The 15,263-nt window shown below is 37.9% G+C and overlaps 1 protein-coding gene across 1 annotated transcript in view; it reads left to right on the top strand.

Moving 5' to 3' along the window:
- LOC114060902 (usherin-like) overlaps nucleotides 1-15,263 on the top strand; it is a 316,442-nt gene that overhangs the window by 210,506 nt on the left and 90,673 nt on the right. Inside the window, exons 36-37 of the mRNA XM_027890772.1 lie at nucleotides 5,797-5,995; nucleotides 14,742-14,910. Coding sequence (XP_027746573.1) covers nucleotides 5,797-5,995; nucleotides 14,742-14,910 — 368 coding nt within the window. The remainder of the gene's footprint in view (nucleotides 1-5,796; nucleotides 5,996-14,741; nucleotides 14,911-15,263) is intronic.

Genomic DNA, 15,263 nt, shown 5'->3' with positions numbered 1-15,263 from the left:
TTCAGAAATGGCCAGCAGAAGGGACTTGCTTCTTCAGTCTCTTAAGGACTTTGGTTTGCTATTTTTAATATCTACATTTTGCTTGAATTGAGGATTTATCTCCATATAAGGGTGAAATTAAGCTTGCTATTTTTCTGTTGCAACTACAGATATAGTCAAAGCTTGTTTGATGATAAGAACTCAGTTTAGGATCTCATCTTTTGCCCTTGGCTTTAACTTATGTGTGCCTTTGTCTGTATTGTCTGTACTGCAAACACTTATGCATGTTTCTGCTATTGTATATAGACTAAATATGTCATAACACATGAATGCAAAAGGATCAAAAATGCCTTCCTACTTTATAATCTGCTCAGCCAGAAACAGACTCTGTTTCTACACTGCCTTTTCCTACATGTCATATTATCATCAGCTGTTCTTATATCCCAAAAGAATACTAACTACTGATCGATTGCCCAGACATGTCTGGCCGTGGCCTACATGTGCCCCGGGTAGTTCATTTATTTGCCACGGTGGATTTGCTAGAGTGGAATTTAATCAATAGCTAATTCATTAATTCTGGTCCTCGAGTATGTAGGGATTGTGCAGTATAAAAATGACTGGCTGGATTCAGCTTTGATTGAAATATGACAAACACTACAGCTGACAGCTTCGGCAGGTGCTGGACTGAATATGAATTTTGCTTATTTACCCTCCATAAAAGAAAAAGCTTGCTCAAAAAAACTCCACTTTGTGTGGACAAGAGGACATTTTAATACATATCTGTCATCAGACAGAGAAAAAACGCATTTCTAGAGTATAGGCTCATGGGATACCTGAGATGTAATACAGCCTGTGCAGTTTATTGTCTTTAATTGGAATCATGGCGTTTTTCCCTCTTCTGAATCAGTTTAGGGGGCTGTATTATTGATGAGAATGCTGTAGGATAATGTCTTTGTAGCATTCACAAATAATTGTTTTAAAATTTGCCTCAAGGTGCTACATGACAGAAATTATAATTTCACCCACCAACTTAGAAGTCTTTTTGATAGCAGCTCCATCCACACTGTTCTAATGAAGGTTATAGCGCCAGAGCCATTATAAATACCTTACTTTTCTACCCCTTACAGTTAATAACTCAGCTTCAGGCTGAAACTTGGCACAAAAGGTCGCAGTCCTGAAATAATTATTTTATAATGCCAAACTTCAAATAGAAAACAGTGTGGGAACCAATCCTGAACTTCTAAGTCAGGTTGTGGTTTGTTATGTTTCTTGCCTGCATTTAGGGTTTTTGTGGCGGGGAGGTGGAGCGGTCACACTGGCCATGTTTAGGTAGAAACGATACTGAAATCAAGCTTTTTGGGTTTGTTTGTTTGTTTGTTTGTTGTTAGTTTGTTTTTAATTAGGACCTCATGATCTGACTTTATAGAGAAGTATTGCATTTTGTTGCATAGTTTAGAAAGTTCTCCGAGTACTGCATGGATGTGGATGCTGACTGAAAGTTTGTGTAGAGGATTAAATTCTCATAATGTGTGGGGAAAATAGTTCATTCCCCTTTAAAATACTTCTCTTCCTTCTCTTTATCCTTGTAATACAGCAGTTCTGTTCAGTGCTTAATTCAAAGGTTGATGGCTCAGAAGACAACGTGTGGCCTAATCTAGAGAATCTAGGGAAAATCCTTCGTGGCTTCATGAAGAGAGGCCCCTTTAAGCACCCTTAGGAGAACCAGAAACCTTGGTCAGGGAGCAAAGGAAATCTCAGAGAAGATAAGACCATGGGAGAAAAGCTAGGTAGATTCTTTGATTTGGTTTTCAGTATCATGGGACTTCAGAAGGTTTCTGTATCCGTTGCTGTTCATGGGTAAATGAGATGGAGGAATTATTTCAAATTACTATGGTAGTGAGATGGATTGTAGAAAAAAAAATGGATAAAATGAAGCAACAAATTATCGAGATATTTGGGTGTTTGCTCATGAGTTCTAAAAGAACTAAAAGTGTCAAACCTGTGTGCTGTGTTAAATGTCCTTTAAATTGGTCTTGGTACTGGACAAATGGAGGATGAGGCAACGTAGTTTAGATTTCTCCAAGGGGATATGAGGAACTAAAGACCAGTAAATCTGATTTGCCCATACTGGGAAAATGGGAATAAAGTAAAAAAATAGACTATGTGATTAAATGTGGAACACTAGGGAAGGCTGTTATGGAGTCACATCCACTCGACATATGACAAGCAAAACACAAAGGTTTCTCACATATGCTTAGTTTTATAACACTTCCCCTACTGTATTCAAGACAGTGTTCCCATGGAGGACACCTGATCGCTCTCCCTGCTTTAGTAGTGGGAAAACCAAAGCGCTGAAAGGTTTCTCTAAGAAGTTTGTAGCAACAACAGAAGCATGATGCCATTTATCAGACTGTCTGTACTGTGTCATACTGCCTCTCTAATTATGTCAACCCTGCAGTCCACGATACAGCAGGTAGTTAACTCCTGTGCAATAATGCTGGAGCAGTTGCTCAGTATGTGTGATCTCCTGATGAGGGAAGTATTTTATCCACTAGTCATTAATAATAGCAGTGTTCCCTATCTTAAGACTGTCAGGTGAATCGTGATTTTATTTATTTTTTTTTTTGTTCCAGCTCCTAAAAGTAAAGCCATTGAATCTTAGATTTTTTTAAACTTAACCCTTGTATGTGATGAGCCTAACAGAACATTCACTCATTCAAGATTCAGAAGTGAGGCCTTGATACATATTTAATCTTCATGGTTAAACCTTTATTAGTGTGTTGGGGAGTTCTTTTATGGGCACTTGAAGCTGGTGATACATGAAGCAAGCAAAACCCAGAATTTTCTTTCCAAAGTCTGTTTTACCAAAATGCATCTGATGTGATATCAAAACTCAAAAATACTGTTATTTTTCATGGATTTAAAAAAACCAAAAAGTATTTCTACCTAGAAATGTCGAAAATAATTGACTTCACATGCTTGTGCCAAATGATTTCAGTTTGCCCTCTTGCACCGAAAACAAATACACCCCTGTGGATCAGTTTGAAATTGTTATCTTCTGAAACTGCTGCAGTGCCTCATGGACCATGTAGTCTGAAGCAGATTGTTTCTGTGAACCTGGTTAGGCTGCCTTGTCTATATTTTCACCACATTGCCAGCAGTCAGAAAAGGGACTCATCCAGCATTGGAACTATCATAAATGGCAGACACTTGAAGTGTTCTCTGGGCAGACAAGGGTTATACTCCACATATGAGGTGTTGTACATTCGTCTGTGCCTTTTTGTGAGTTTGCTTCTGTAGGTCAGGCTGTGGGCACTTCCCAGCATAGTCACAACTCTGGTTTATCTGACAGGGAGTGACTGGGAGATGGACAGAGGGAGAGGCTGGGCAGGCTCTGTCCACACATTTCTGCGGTTTCTGTGTCAAATGCACCATACATGATACAACTGGCTGCACACTAAAGCGTCCATCATGTCCCATCAAATCTGCACCTGCTCATGAAGGCTTTTCAGCTCAGCCTGGGGTATTTCTTCAGATTAGGGGTGTCAAAAAGCCTCTGCAGTTTCATGAAAACCCTTCTGATCTTTTTTAAACTGAGCTATGCACTGTTCTTGCTGTGTTGCCACAATTTGCCATGGGTGGCAAACATCAGAAAGAAGGTGTAGACATACCTGAAAATCCATAAAATTGTGAAGGAGTCTGCTATTGGAAGGTTATACTTTCATTGGCATTGGTCAGTGAACTACCATGCCACACAATTTTCTAGTGTAGCTGCAGCTTTACCCAGTAACATGCTATCTCCATCCCGAATGTGCATCTATCACTTGAATAATAATAAAGTGATTGCTTGTTAAAGGAAAGAAATACATGCTGAGCTCAGCAGAAAAGGCAAAATGTTCAAATCATTGCATTAAATATTAGGCCTAATTTGAAATTACATTAGAGGGAAATATGACTTGAAAAACTGCAAAAACCTGCCACAATACTTTGAAAATATACCCTTGAGGATCTGAATGAAACTTGCAGAAAGCAAATCATTCAAAAATATGACTGGGTATGCTTTCTTTGCTCCTATGATCTATTCTGTGTAAAGACCAGGAGAGAGTTGCAATGGCATTTGTAAAGGTTAAAGTACTACCCTCCTTTTCCCTTTTTTCCTAATCTTTTTTTCCCCCTGAAGTTTGCACAATGTATTTCGTGCTTTTACATTTTTAAGTAAGGTGTTCTAATGTTATTTAAATGTGGATGAGTATATTTGTGTATGTTCATGTATGTGTGGTAGAGTATGCAGAGAATACAAAATAGCAGTGGATGGAATATGGAATTAAATCTATGGTTCAGATGAAGACCTTGGAATGATAGTGGTGACTCTACAAGTCACCTATGAATTTATTCCCTCATAGGTGACATCAATTCCTGTTCTGCAAAGGCTTATTGCTGTGTGTATTCCTCTGTTTATACCTCAAGGAAGTGAAATAATAGTTCATTTATTTTTATTCTGTTAAGATGTCAAAGTTTATCTCAGCAGCTGCTGTTCCACTGAAGCATTTTCACTTTAAATTAATGCTAATTTCTGATGTCACTGGGATCCTGACAGTGGCTGTGTAATTGGGACATGGAGATTAAGAAGTGGTACTTGGAGCCAAAGTATTTACTATGTGGTGTTGTCAGTCCTCCAGTTGATCTACATGTAGCATTGGGGTTGCCTTCTTTCAATTCAAAGAGACTCACAGTGAAAGAAATTTGTGTCTTATGCAACACTACGTGGTGATCATACAAGAAATGAAGTGTTCATGTGAAATATCAATGTAAAATTTGTAATGTTGTCCCTTTTCATTTTTTTAAATGTTACTTATTTTAATACTAAGTGAAATTTTGGAGGAAATATCTACACATTTTTAGTAGTGATAGGCATGCTACAGTTTAACATGATTTAATGATATCCCTTTACATATTTTCTTCCTTAAACTGATGATGGTATGATATCAAACCTGAAATCAAAAACAGGGGTTTGTTTTATAGACGGTCTTTTTGGGCTGCTGTAGACATGCTTTTGCACTCGGTCAGAAGTCTGGAGTCTTAGTTGTGATAAACACTTCACTTTTTACTTCTAATTTTATGTTAGTGAAAATATTTAGATACAGAAGGGAAGTAGTGCTTAGTGATGCTGCAATGAGTTATTCTTGTAATTCTGTGCTAAAGAATACATCTCAAAGCAAAATACATTTTATTTGGAAGCAGGGAAAAGACAAGATACATACAAACCTATTCTAAATAGTGGCTGAGCCCAATGTGAGTGGCAACAGCAGTGGCAACAGGACAGAGGGAAAGGGGGGGGGGAGGTCTTTTGCCCCCCCTGCCACTGCCTACCCTTTACCAGGTTCCTGTCTGAGAATGAAACAGCCACACTAGCCCTGTTCATTCACACCTTTGCTATTGCACCAGGAAAGGCATACTGCATCTTTTCTCCAAACACTGAAATGAAATTAGTAAAATATTAGAAACTTTGCTGCACGAAAGTTTCCAGAAGTAGGAGCGAGATTTCTTTTAAATAGCAAATTTAAGGATTTTGATTGCATGTATGATTTCTTTTCATGGAGTATTAGCCCATATTGACACTTTTTAAAAACTTTTGCAACTACAGTTATTAAAGTATCTGTGAAATTCATTATCCGGAAGAACATTTTGACACTTCAAAATGTTTCACTCCATGTGAGCTAGTGTAAGATAGAACTACTATATGCTAATCATTTAATGTAAGTAGCTCTAGAGACATAACTACCAAAAATTTAACAGATGTTGATTTTCTTATTGTAGATCTCTTCAAATCAACTGGGCATCACCAGGACAACCAAATGGAATTATCCTGGGATATGAACTTTCACGTAAAGCGTGGCAGAAGTGTACCCCATCAAAGACTCCAAGGAGCGGCAAAAATAATATAATGTGCATCTCATTAGAATGTAAAAAGCATGAAAATATCTGTGGAGAAGTATGTTATCATCCAGAGTCGAAGGTACATGTATATTCTTAAGATACCTATGTAATGAAAAATAATACTTTTAGGAATAGGTGTGTCAACCAAACCTCTCTAGTTATCAGAGGAAAGGAAGTGGAGGATACTGCTTCTTTGGATGTTTTAAAATCAAGGCTCTTGAAACTTTTTGAAATCAAATATGGATGTTTGAGCTCAGGACAGGGATAGCTCTAAGTGTGTCAGCTCATGACAAGTGATTCTGTTGTGTTAAGTCTTTGCTGACCTTCTTTCTCCTTTCAGAGGAAATGATTTGGTTAGGATTTATAAATGCGTTCATTAACACTTGGGTTTGGTGCAGTTTTGAAGTGAATCCCCAGACTGTTTTAATTTATTACCTGCAGATTAATGATCAAAGTAATTTTAATACATGAACTAAATTCCTCATCAGGAAACTAAGCCAGAACCTGTGTGTTGAAAACCCTTCAAATATGTTCCAGCTCTGGATGGGCACCTTAGGTTCCCAACCAGTATGTGAACAACCTCACTTCACAAGAATGCATCTGAAGTTTCTTCCCTTTGGAAAGCTGTGCTCCATGTGTTTAGTGCAGGTGTTCATCCCAAGAATTCAGACTATGTGCAATCCAAAGTAAATCCCCAAGCCATGTATAATGGAAATTGGAGGAATCTCGCTATCAGCCTCTTGAGTCCCCTGACACAATCCTATGGCAACAAATTGCATTGTGGATATATAAAGATCTCTGTATGTATTTTTGCATCCTATTTGGTACAACTGTCACTGAGCTGGGAGGAGTGTTGACTCCTGTGACCTCAACAAATTAGAGTGGTGGGCAATCATCAACTGTATGAAGTTTAACAGAGGTAAATGTTGAATTATGCCCCTGGGGTGGGGCAACCCTGGATGTGTGTACAGACTGCGGAATGAGATGCTGGAAAGCAGGGCTGTGGAAAGGGATCTGGGGGGACCTGGTTGATGGCAAGTTGAATATGAGTCAGCAGTGACCTGGCAGCCTAAAGGTGTGATCTATTCACTAGTGACCAGTGATAGGACCCGAGAGAATGGCATGAAAATGTGTCAGGGGAGGTTTAGGTTGAATGTTAGGAAAAGGTTCTTCATCCTGAGGGTGGTTGGGCACTGGAACAGGCTCCCCAGAGAAATGGTCACAGCACCAAGCTTTACAGAGCTAAAGGAGCATTTGGACAACGCTCTTAGGCACATGGTGTGGTTTTTGGGATTGTCCCATGCAGGGTCAGGGATTGGACTCGATGAACCTTGTAGGTCCCTTCCAGCTAAGGATATTCTATGATTCTATGATTCAATCAGTTTTGCTCAGCTACACACCACAGATCATATACACTGAAAACTACTAGAGGAGATGATGCTTTATCAGCTCAAGTATTCATTCAGATATCTCTGTAGCACATGATGGTAGTTCATATGGATCCTTTGGCATAAAGTGATTGCATCAGACCACTTAAAGGCCACAGGAAATTTCTAGCTATATGCAAAATTTGAAAAACACTAGCAAAACTATAAAGCTTCTCTCTGTGTGAGGAATCATTCCTCAAATCCTGCATGACAAATAGTGGCATTAACATGAGTTGCTGGACATTTTTTTCCCACTTAAATTTTCTCATGACCAGATTCTCTAGTAGAGAAAATCTATTTTGATTCAGCTACAAGTGCATAGCTGTTATATGACAATGATGAGCAACTCTGAATGGGATCTATTGTGATTTGTCAGATGCATTTTTAAATTATGGCTATTTTCAGGTTAATCTTCATATGAGTTCCTGTTTAGGAGTAGGATCAATAGCATAGCAGGAGTCTGTAATGGTTTTTATTGACAAATGAGGTAGAAAACTCTTAGTTTGAAAGTAAGATTTAATGTCATGAAATAGTGTCTCTATTTGTCAAAGACATCATCACATGTTCTGTGACTAAAGCAAACAATATGTATTCACAAGATTCCCTGTCAGACAAGACAGTAATTAAGGGAGTGAGTTATTTGAGGAGTTCAAATCAAAATATAAATTATTCCAGCCAACACAGCTTTAGCTTTTGAATTCCCTTGAAAGCAATACTATACTATACATAAGTATTTCTGAAATCTTTATTATAACAGGTCCTTTATTATAACAGGTAGTCCTTTATTATATATATTGAAAGCAATACTATACTATACATAAGTATTTCTGAAATCTTTATTATAACAGGTCCTTTATTATAACAGGCAGTCCTTTATTATAACAGGTAAAATTATTTATTCCAGGTTTTTGGCACAGTAGACTTTTAACAGACCTTGGCATGTGTATGAATTAAATTTGTATGATATTATTTTTAGAAGTTTTGTGCTCCGCTTTTATTTTTTCAGCCTTCATACATATATGGTAACTTTGAGCTTGAAGATTGTTAATTTATTTTTATAGCTTCCTGACTTTCTAATTTTTTCTAATTAATTTTGCATTAATTTGCTCTAATGGTCTCTCTGTATTCTCAGAGACTGTGGTTACAAGTGGGTGCAAGTTGTTAAGTAATGGATATATAAAAAATGACTGGAAGGTCCACAGGAAGCAGAAGCACTGATGCATAAAATGACATGGGGTGATTTTTGTGGGTGAATTGATTAAAATTCCCCTCCCAATGCTTTGTCTGGTATGCTGTATGTATCCACACTAGCCATCAAAAGTATCTTTAAGACACATCTGCAGAGCTCTTAGTGCATCCATGTTCTTTTTAAACTGGAGTCCATGGCGAGGATGGCGTAAGACCTTATGTGGCAATCCTCTCTCCTGCTTTTATAGAATTCACTGTCAGTCTATGCCAGCGATAGCGCTGAAGCCTTTATGCTAATGTTTGTGGTTCTTGGATTTGACAGTCTACTGGACAGGAGTGAAGAAAAGCAACACTGACCAGTGTACACTTGTTCTAAAGAAAGCCTCATATCACGGTGCCAGCTGCACTTCATAGAACCATATAATGGTTTGGGCTGGAAGGTACCTTAAAGACCATCTAGTTCCAACCCCCCAGCCATGGGCAGGGACACCTTCCACTAGATCAGCTGCTCAAAGTCCCATCCAGCCTGGCCTGTTCACCATACATTAATTGTACAGCCAAATGCAAAGAGATGCCACTGAGAATTAAATGCTGGGCAGCTAAAGTAATGCTCAGATCCTGAATAATGAGTTATTGTTCATTTGATGATGGAATGGTCAGCAAAAGCTAGCAGTTGTGTACGTATAGTTCCAATAGACGAACGGGTTGTGGAGTTCTCCCCTTTGCTCAGGTCAACTATTGCACCTTGTATACAAGACACAAAATGCATCTAATTTCCCTCTTACAATTTTCTTGAGTTCATGAGTATAAAGTGAGAGGAAAACTAGGCCTTTTGTACAAAAATTGTTTGGAGGTATGTCTTTGGTTATGTATTAATCTTTCCTTATGGATTTATGGATTACATTTGGCATCATCAGCTTGCTATTGTAAGGCACTGCAGAAAAAGAGGGATTAGTTATAATTCCGCTACATAAGAAATTGCCAAAATGTAATCCACTCCAACTATAGAAACCAAAGTGTTTCAGTAAAAGAAATAGAAGGGTGTATTTTCAGTGTGCAGCAGTGGGATGCAGAGACTCTGCAGCTGACACTGAGTTGGGTCCAGCTGAGTAACGCAGCTGCATCAGACAGGCAGTGTGAAACAGCCCAGGTGCAAGGCTGCTCTGGTGTGTGTGTGCTGCGTTTGGGATCCAGGTTAGTATCTCTGCTTAGCACTGTGCCGTGCAAATAAACCAACTTGCTCAGAGCTGTCTTGGGAATCTCTAAAAGAGCAAATGACCTTTTCGCTACAAGGGACACGTGTACATACATGGTCTCATGCAGGCCTGATATTAAGCCCAATGAAGACCAAACATTCCTGCCATCCTAAGTAATTTTTGCATCAGATCCTTACTTCTTCTTTCTAGTTGTTACCCTGTTTTCTGCTTCATTGTTAGGAACCATTGTTATTTTAACTAAAGCTCACACATTTCAGTGCCTGGTATCCTTACCCTCATGTTTAGTCAGACTTGGATGCATTTATTTCTTAAGCATGGAAAGAACTTAGAAAGATCTTTGTGTGCAGAAAAGCTGAGAATATACACTGAAGCTGAATTTTGTCAGCTGCCAGGAGGGTTCCAATGTCCTGTGTACCTTTTACAGGAACAAACCTGTGCTGCTTGGGTATTCCCAAAATTCCCAAAATTGTCAGTCTTTTTCTAACTGTTTTCAGTAAAATGTGATCCATAACTCTACCTGTATTTGAAGTATCAAAAGAGACATCAGCTTACAAAGCACATACCGTGAGATCTTCAGAGGTACTTCAATTAACAAGAGAGTGTACCTGAGCTTCACCCATCAGGGAACATAATCTCAATATCAGTGGGGAAGGCATTTCTGTATTATCCATGTAGCTACCAAACTGTTCTTCTGTTTTGACTGGCATCCTGAGGTGAACTCTGAAAATAATGAGACAGGTACAGTAAATATGTAATTAAAATAGTGACATAAAGGCTAACAATTTTTGTACACTTTGCAACATGAGGATGAACATCAAGGGTTAAAAGGGTTCTGACTGAAGGTGTTAATACAGCTTCAGCACTTTTATTTTCAGTTGCAACAAGCTGTATAAATCTGCAGTTAATGAGTTAATCAAATATAACTGACGTTACTGGGAAGTAAAGGCTTACCCTTGTACTCATTGTAATTAACTTGCCATTTGTTAAAAACACCAGTAGGACTCTTCTTTTTCAGGGCAGGAGGAGCAAAACAGTGGCATGATAGCTAGCTTCAAAAGCACGATTTTCAGAAGTGAAAAGTAACACATCTTGGCAGTGGTGAAGGGTATTCCATCAATATTTATGTAAAATTTACTATTAATGTTAGCAATATCGTTACATTCTTTTCAAGTTCTTTCAGGCTTAGAGAACCTTTAAAAAGTTTACGCTTCTTGTTGTAACACACCTGAAAGACATGAAATGAAACTCATTTTAGGAATATAATACATAGTGATTTGTAACAGAATAACAATAATTTCTGCTCATGGCTTTTAGATCTAAGGCTGCATCAATTACTGAAAGAGAAAAATAGGTCGAGAAAAGAAATGGGCGAGTAAGTATACTTAGCTAAAAAGGGTGTCTATATAGATTCAGAGATAATTTAAGTAAAAAAGAATGAGCCTTGGTAATTTAAAATATTCCCTCTCACATGAGAACATGATGGGTCAATCATTACTGTGGTGTTTGCTCCACAGGCAGAAATTTTTAATGAACTCCTGTAGCTAATAGGAATTCCTGAGAGTGTTTTGTGAATTGCTATTTCACAAAGTGGCTCTGGCAGCAAGTGTTTGACAAGAAGGATAAACATGGCTGCCCAGCACATCTGTTTATTTGAGTAAATCAGTCTTAGCTCAACTGGCATATGTCCATAAGGCCAGCTAATATCCTTCAGCAAAGTCTTCAGCAAGCAGAGGGATCAGGGATGACACATTTGTAATTAAAAGAGAGTTGCATAGATAAGTTCGGAGTTCTTTTTAAAAATCGTTGAAGTATTGTGTAATCCTGCCTGCCGGATTTGATATCTAGTTACTCTGTCTCAGTGTCATGGCTGACTGGGCCTTGCTTGTGCTCAATAAGCCTTTGCTTGTGCTCAACCCTTTCCAGTCCCTGTGCTCCAGGATTACAGACCTTCTGTGGGTTTAGGTGGGATGATAACTACAGGACTGACGGGAGAGGAATTTGGTCTACTGATATTTTTCCCATGACATCTAAGGATGAACATCTTGTCTCATCTCTGTAGACAGTAAAAACCTTTTGATAACCAAGCATATGTTGAACTTACAGCCTTCTGTACAAGGGTGAAATCTCTGACCTGCCTGAAATATTGGTGGCACTGTATGTTCCCTACAAGGCTTTCACTTTCATGTACGTAATAGCACCATCCAGTTGGGACGGTCACCTTTAGATCTAAGAGGATGAGATAATAATAACCTTTAGCCACTATAACTTTCAATCCATCTGCTTTTCTTCTTTCTCTATGACAGAATTTTAGCATTACTTGAATGCATTTTATTTTATGGTTTGATAATGCAGAATCCTTGGGCTGAATATCAATGCAAATAAAAACTCTCTCTAGAGGACTGCCAAAAAAGTGTTATTTAACAATTTACAGCTGACTACAGAGGATTTTATGGAACAACATAATAATAGCACCAACTATATCAACCAGTAATGCCAGCTGAGAGTGTGAGTGTGTTTTAGGACTAGGCACCTCTTTGTAAACTGTCTCTAGGTTATTGAGAAATACCGAGGATCCTAAATAATTTTTAACAAGGAAAAGTAGCTGCTGAAACTACTGTAAAACACCTGAATGTTCAGCTGGAGGTTTTTTGAGGGAACTGAGGAGGAAAAGGAGAGACACCAGTAATAATGCAATCATATAAATAATATTCCAAACTGAATGCTGTAGAGTTAGTACTAAAATGGCCCTCCCAGTGATGGTGTGAAATATGCAGAGCAGTTATTTCTACTGAGGGTTCACAGGAGAGGGGGGCATTTCTTGAAGCAACACATGGAAAGTAAAATGGCTGCTTAAGCATTGGAGCCCAGATGATGCCAAAGATGAGTAGCCTTCTTTACCTGAAAGACTATGTTCAGGTTAAATTTAAGTGGTATGCATAACTGAAAAGAATGTAACAGTACAGGGGTGACAAATGAAATCCATGAAAACAAGAGGAGATACTGGGCAGATGACAGAAAGAGACGCAATCCCAGGGGGAACACAAGTTGGGGCCAAGAATGCGTGAGGAACATGTATTTGGCCACCTTTCATGTAGACAGGTACAGAATTTACTGACTGGTGTCTCAAGCTCAGGTTACAGTAAAAAGGACAAGACGGGAATTTTTTACAAGTATCAAGACTTTTTGCTAAATACGATATATTCTGAGGAAAGGGGCACAATAGTACTTGATTTCATGTTTTTAATAATGCTTTTATGACTTGGAAATGCAGAGAGACCAAGTAAAGTCACAGATTTCTTTGCAGCCAATTGTAAATGAAGACAAACTCGGCCAGGAGTGCATGCCAGTCATTTAAAAATATCCAAGAGCCAGGAAGCAGAGAAGAGGTGTGAAGTAGAGTTTTATTTGACATCTTAACTAATGATCTGGAAGAAAGAACAGTAGGTTAATTAAATTCATAGATTGGATTATATTACCAGTGAAAAAGTGGACAGCAAAATAATATAATAGACCTACAGAAACTCAAAATTCCTCAACAGAAATTGACAAAATTCAGCTACATTGGTAGTCTAAAAGAGATGCTGAATGGGGAAGTATGCTGGAAAAGCAGAAAACAGTGTTGCAGTTCAAAATATGCAATGTTATAAAATCTAAAAATATAATGAGGTAACAGGAACCCCTTCTGCCCTACCTCATGTTAATTTTGTGTTACATATTGCTTACATATTGTTTTCAGAACCTAACCTAACACTCCCAAGGGTGATTGAGTAAAGACCATTCAAAAAAAAAACCAAAGCATCATCTTTCTGAAGTTAAAGGGACTTTTTTTTTTAAGACATAAGGAAAATATTTTTTGTATGTATGTATTTTTGTTAACATGGTAATTGTAATACAAAGCAGATGTCCTGAGCCTAGTAATACACAGTTTTAAAAGTTTTTTTGTCAGCTAATAGTTACAGTACCTAGGTAAATGAAAGGTGGATTCATACAGTTCAGAGGAACACTTTCTTTCTTTCTTTGCTGCTAGGATAACCTGATTTAGAACATGGTTGAAGTCAGTGGTCTAAGTGTTCCATGTCAAAAGAAAACAAAAGAACAACTCTGCTCTAACATCTGTGCTTTACTGCCAACTCCATTTCATGTCTAGCTGCAAGAGGCTAATATAAGTTGCACTGACTGTAGGTTCCAAGATTATCATTTTTACAGTCATTCTACTGACTGTGCTATGTGATTTGCTGTATATACAGTGTGCCACTCCATCAACCCAGGAATAAGTGTGCAAATAATTATTTGATTGTTGAAGTGTATAATTTTCTCGACAGCACCTAAAACGAAGTCCACACTTAAAAGGTCTTTTCAAAATTCATTTCCATATAAATTTTATTTTGAAAAAAAAAGATCCTTATATAAATACATTCTCTTGAGATCACATTGTCTGAAGAACTATGTTCATAAATAAGTGATCATATGGTATAAGAAGAAAATTCCACTTATTTTATGTGAAAGAAAACCCAAGAGCTTATACTGGGAAATACTGTATTTAGTTGTAAGGGTTTCAGATGACATGTTTCAGCATAAATGAATACATAAATAAATAAATAAATAAGCAAGAATTGGGAAGAAAAGAAAAGGATAAGGTGATGGTAGATTGTCTCCACATGTTGCAATCTACTCCACATTGAGAGACTCAAACAGCCTGCAAGGCATATGAAGATGATTCATATATATCGACTATTTTATTAAGGTGCAGTATGGTTGAAGGCTACAGAATAGCAGCATTCTGTCAGATGCACAGTAGTTTATTGAAGTCTGATAATGCTGGAGGGCACAGAATTTTAGCCAAGTTACATTTTATTTCACTGCAGTTATATTAGTTTCCATACTAGGAAGTGTTGCACATGTTTTCATATACGTTGTTTTGCCAGACAACATATTATATTCTGTTTAACAGATATTGCCTTACTGATCTGTGTTTTTTTTAAACTATTTCTAGGTATGCTGTAATGGGATTCTGCATGACAATAAACCTGGCTTCCAATGCTGCGAGGACAAGTACATTCCATTTATTCCTAATTCACCAGGGGTTTGCTGTGGTGGTCAGATACATGCCATGCAACCAAAACATCAGTGCTGTGGTGGTTATTACACTAGAGTTTTAGTAGGTAAGAAACAACTCCTTTCCAGTGCTTGAATGAAACAAAACATCAAAGCTGATATAGTTGTTAAACCAAGGAGAATAAAAACATAGAAATAAACATGGGATTTATCAAGATTTCTAGATGTTTTTGAGACTTGAGTTCAGTGGGATAAGCAAAGAAAATTCCACTCCCTTCGTCTTCTAAACAGAGTACACTCTGTTTATACAAGAAAAGCTTAATTGATGAAACCTGATGATTGGGTCATTTCCCAGAGAACTAATTTATGCCAAACTATACTTAATTGCAGTAAGTGCTGCATAATGGAGAGGGCAGTTCTGCTTAATAGGAACACCATCAGGCAATTTAGTGGTGCAGTT

This window comes from Empidonax traillii, unplaced genomic scaffold (assembly GCF_003031625.1).
Source record: "Empidonax traillii isolate 1590-97213 ecotype Southwest subspecies unplaced genomic scaffold, ASM303162v1 scaffold296:size1881848, whole genome shotgun sequence".
NCBI lineage: Eukaryota > Metazoa > Chordata > Aves > Passeriformes > Tyrannidae > Empidonax > Empidonax traillii.
Note: the sequence above shows the minus strand (reverse complement) of the source record. Positions and strands in the feature narration are given on the sequence as shown.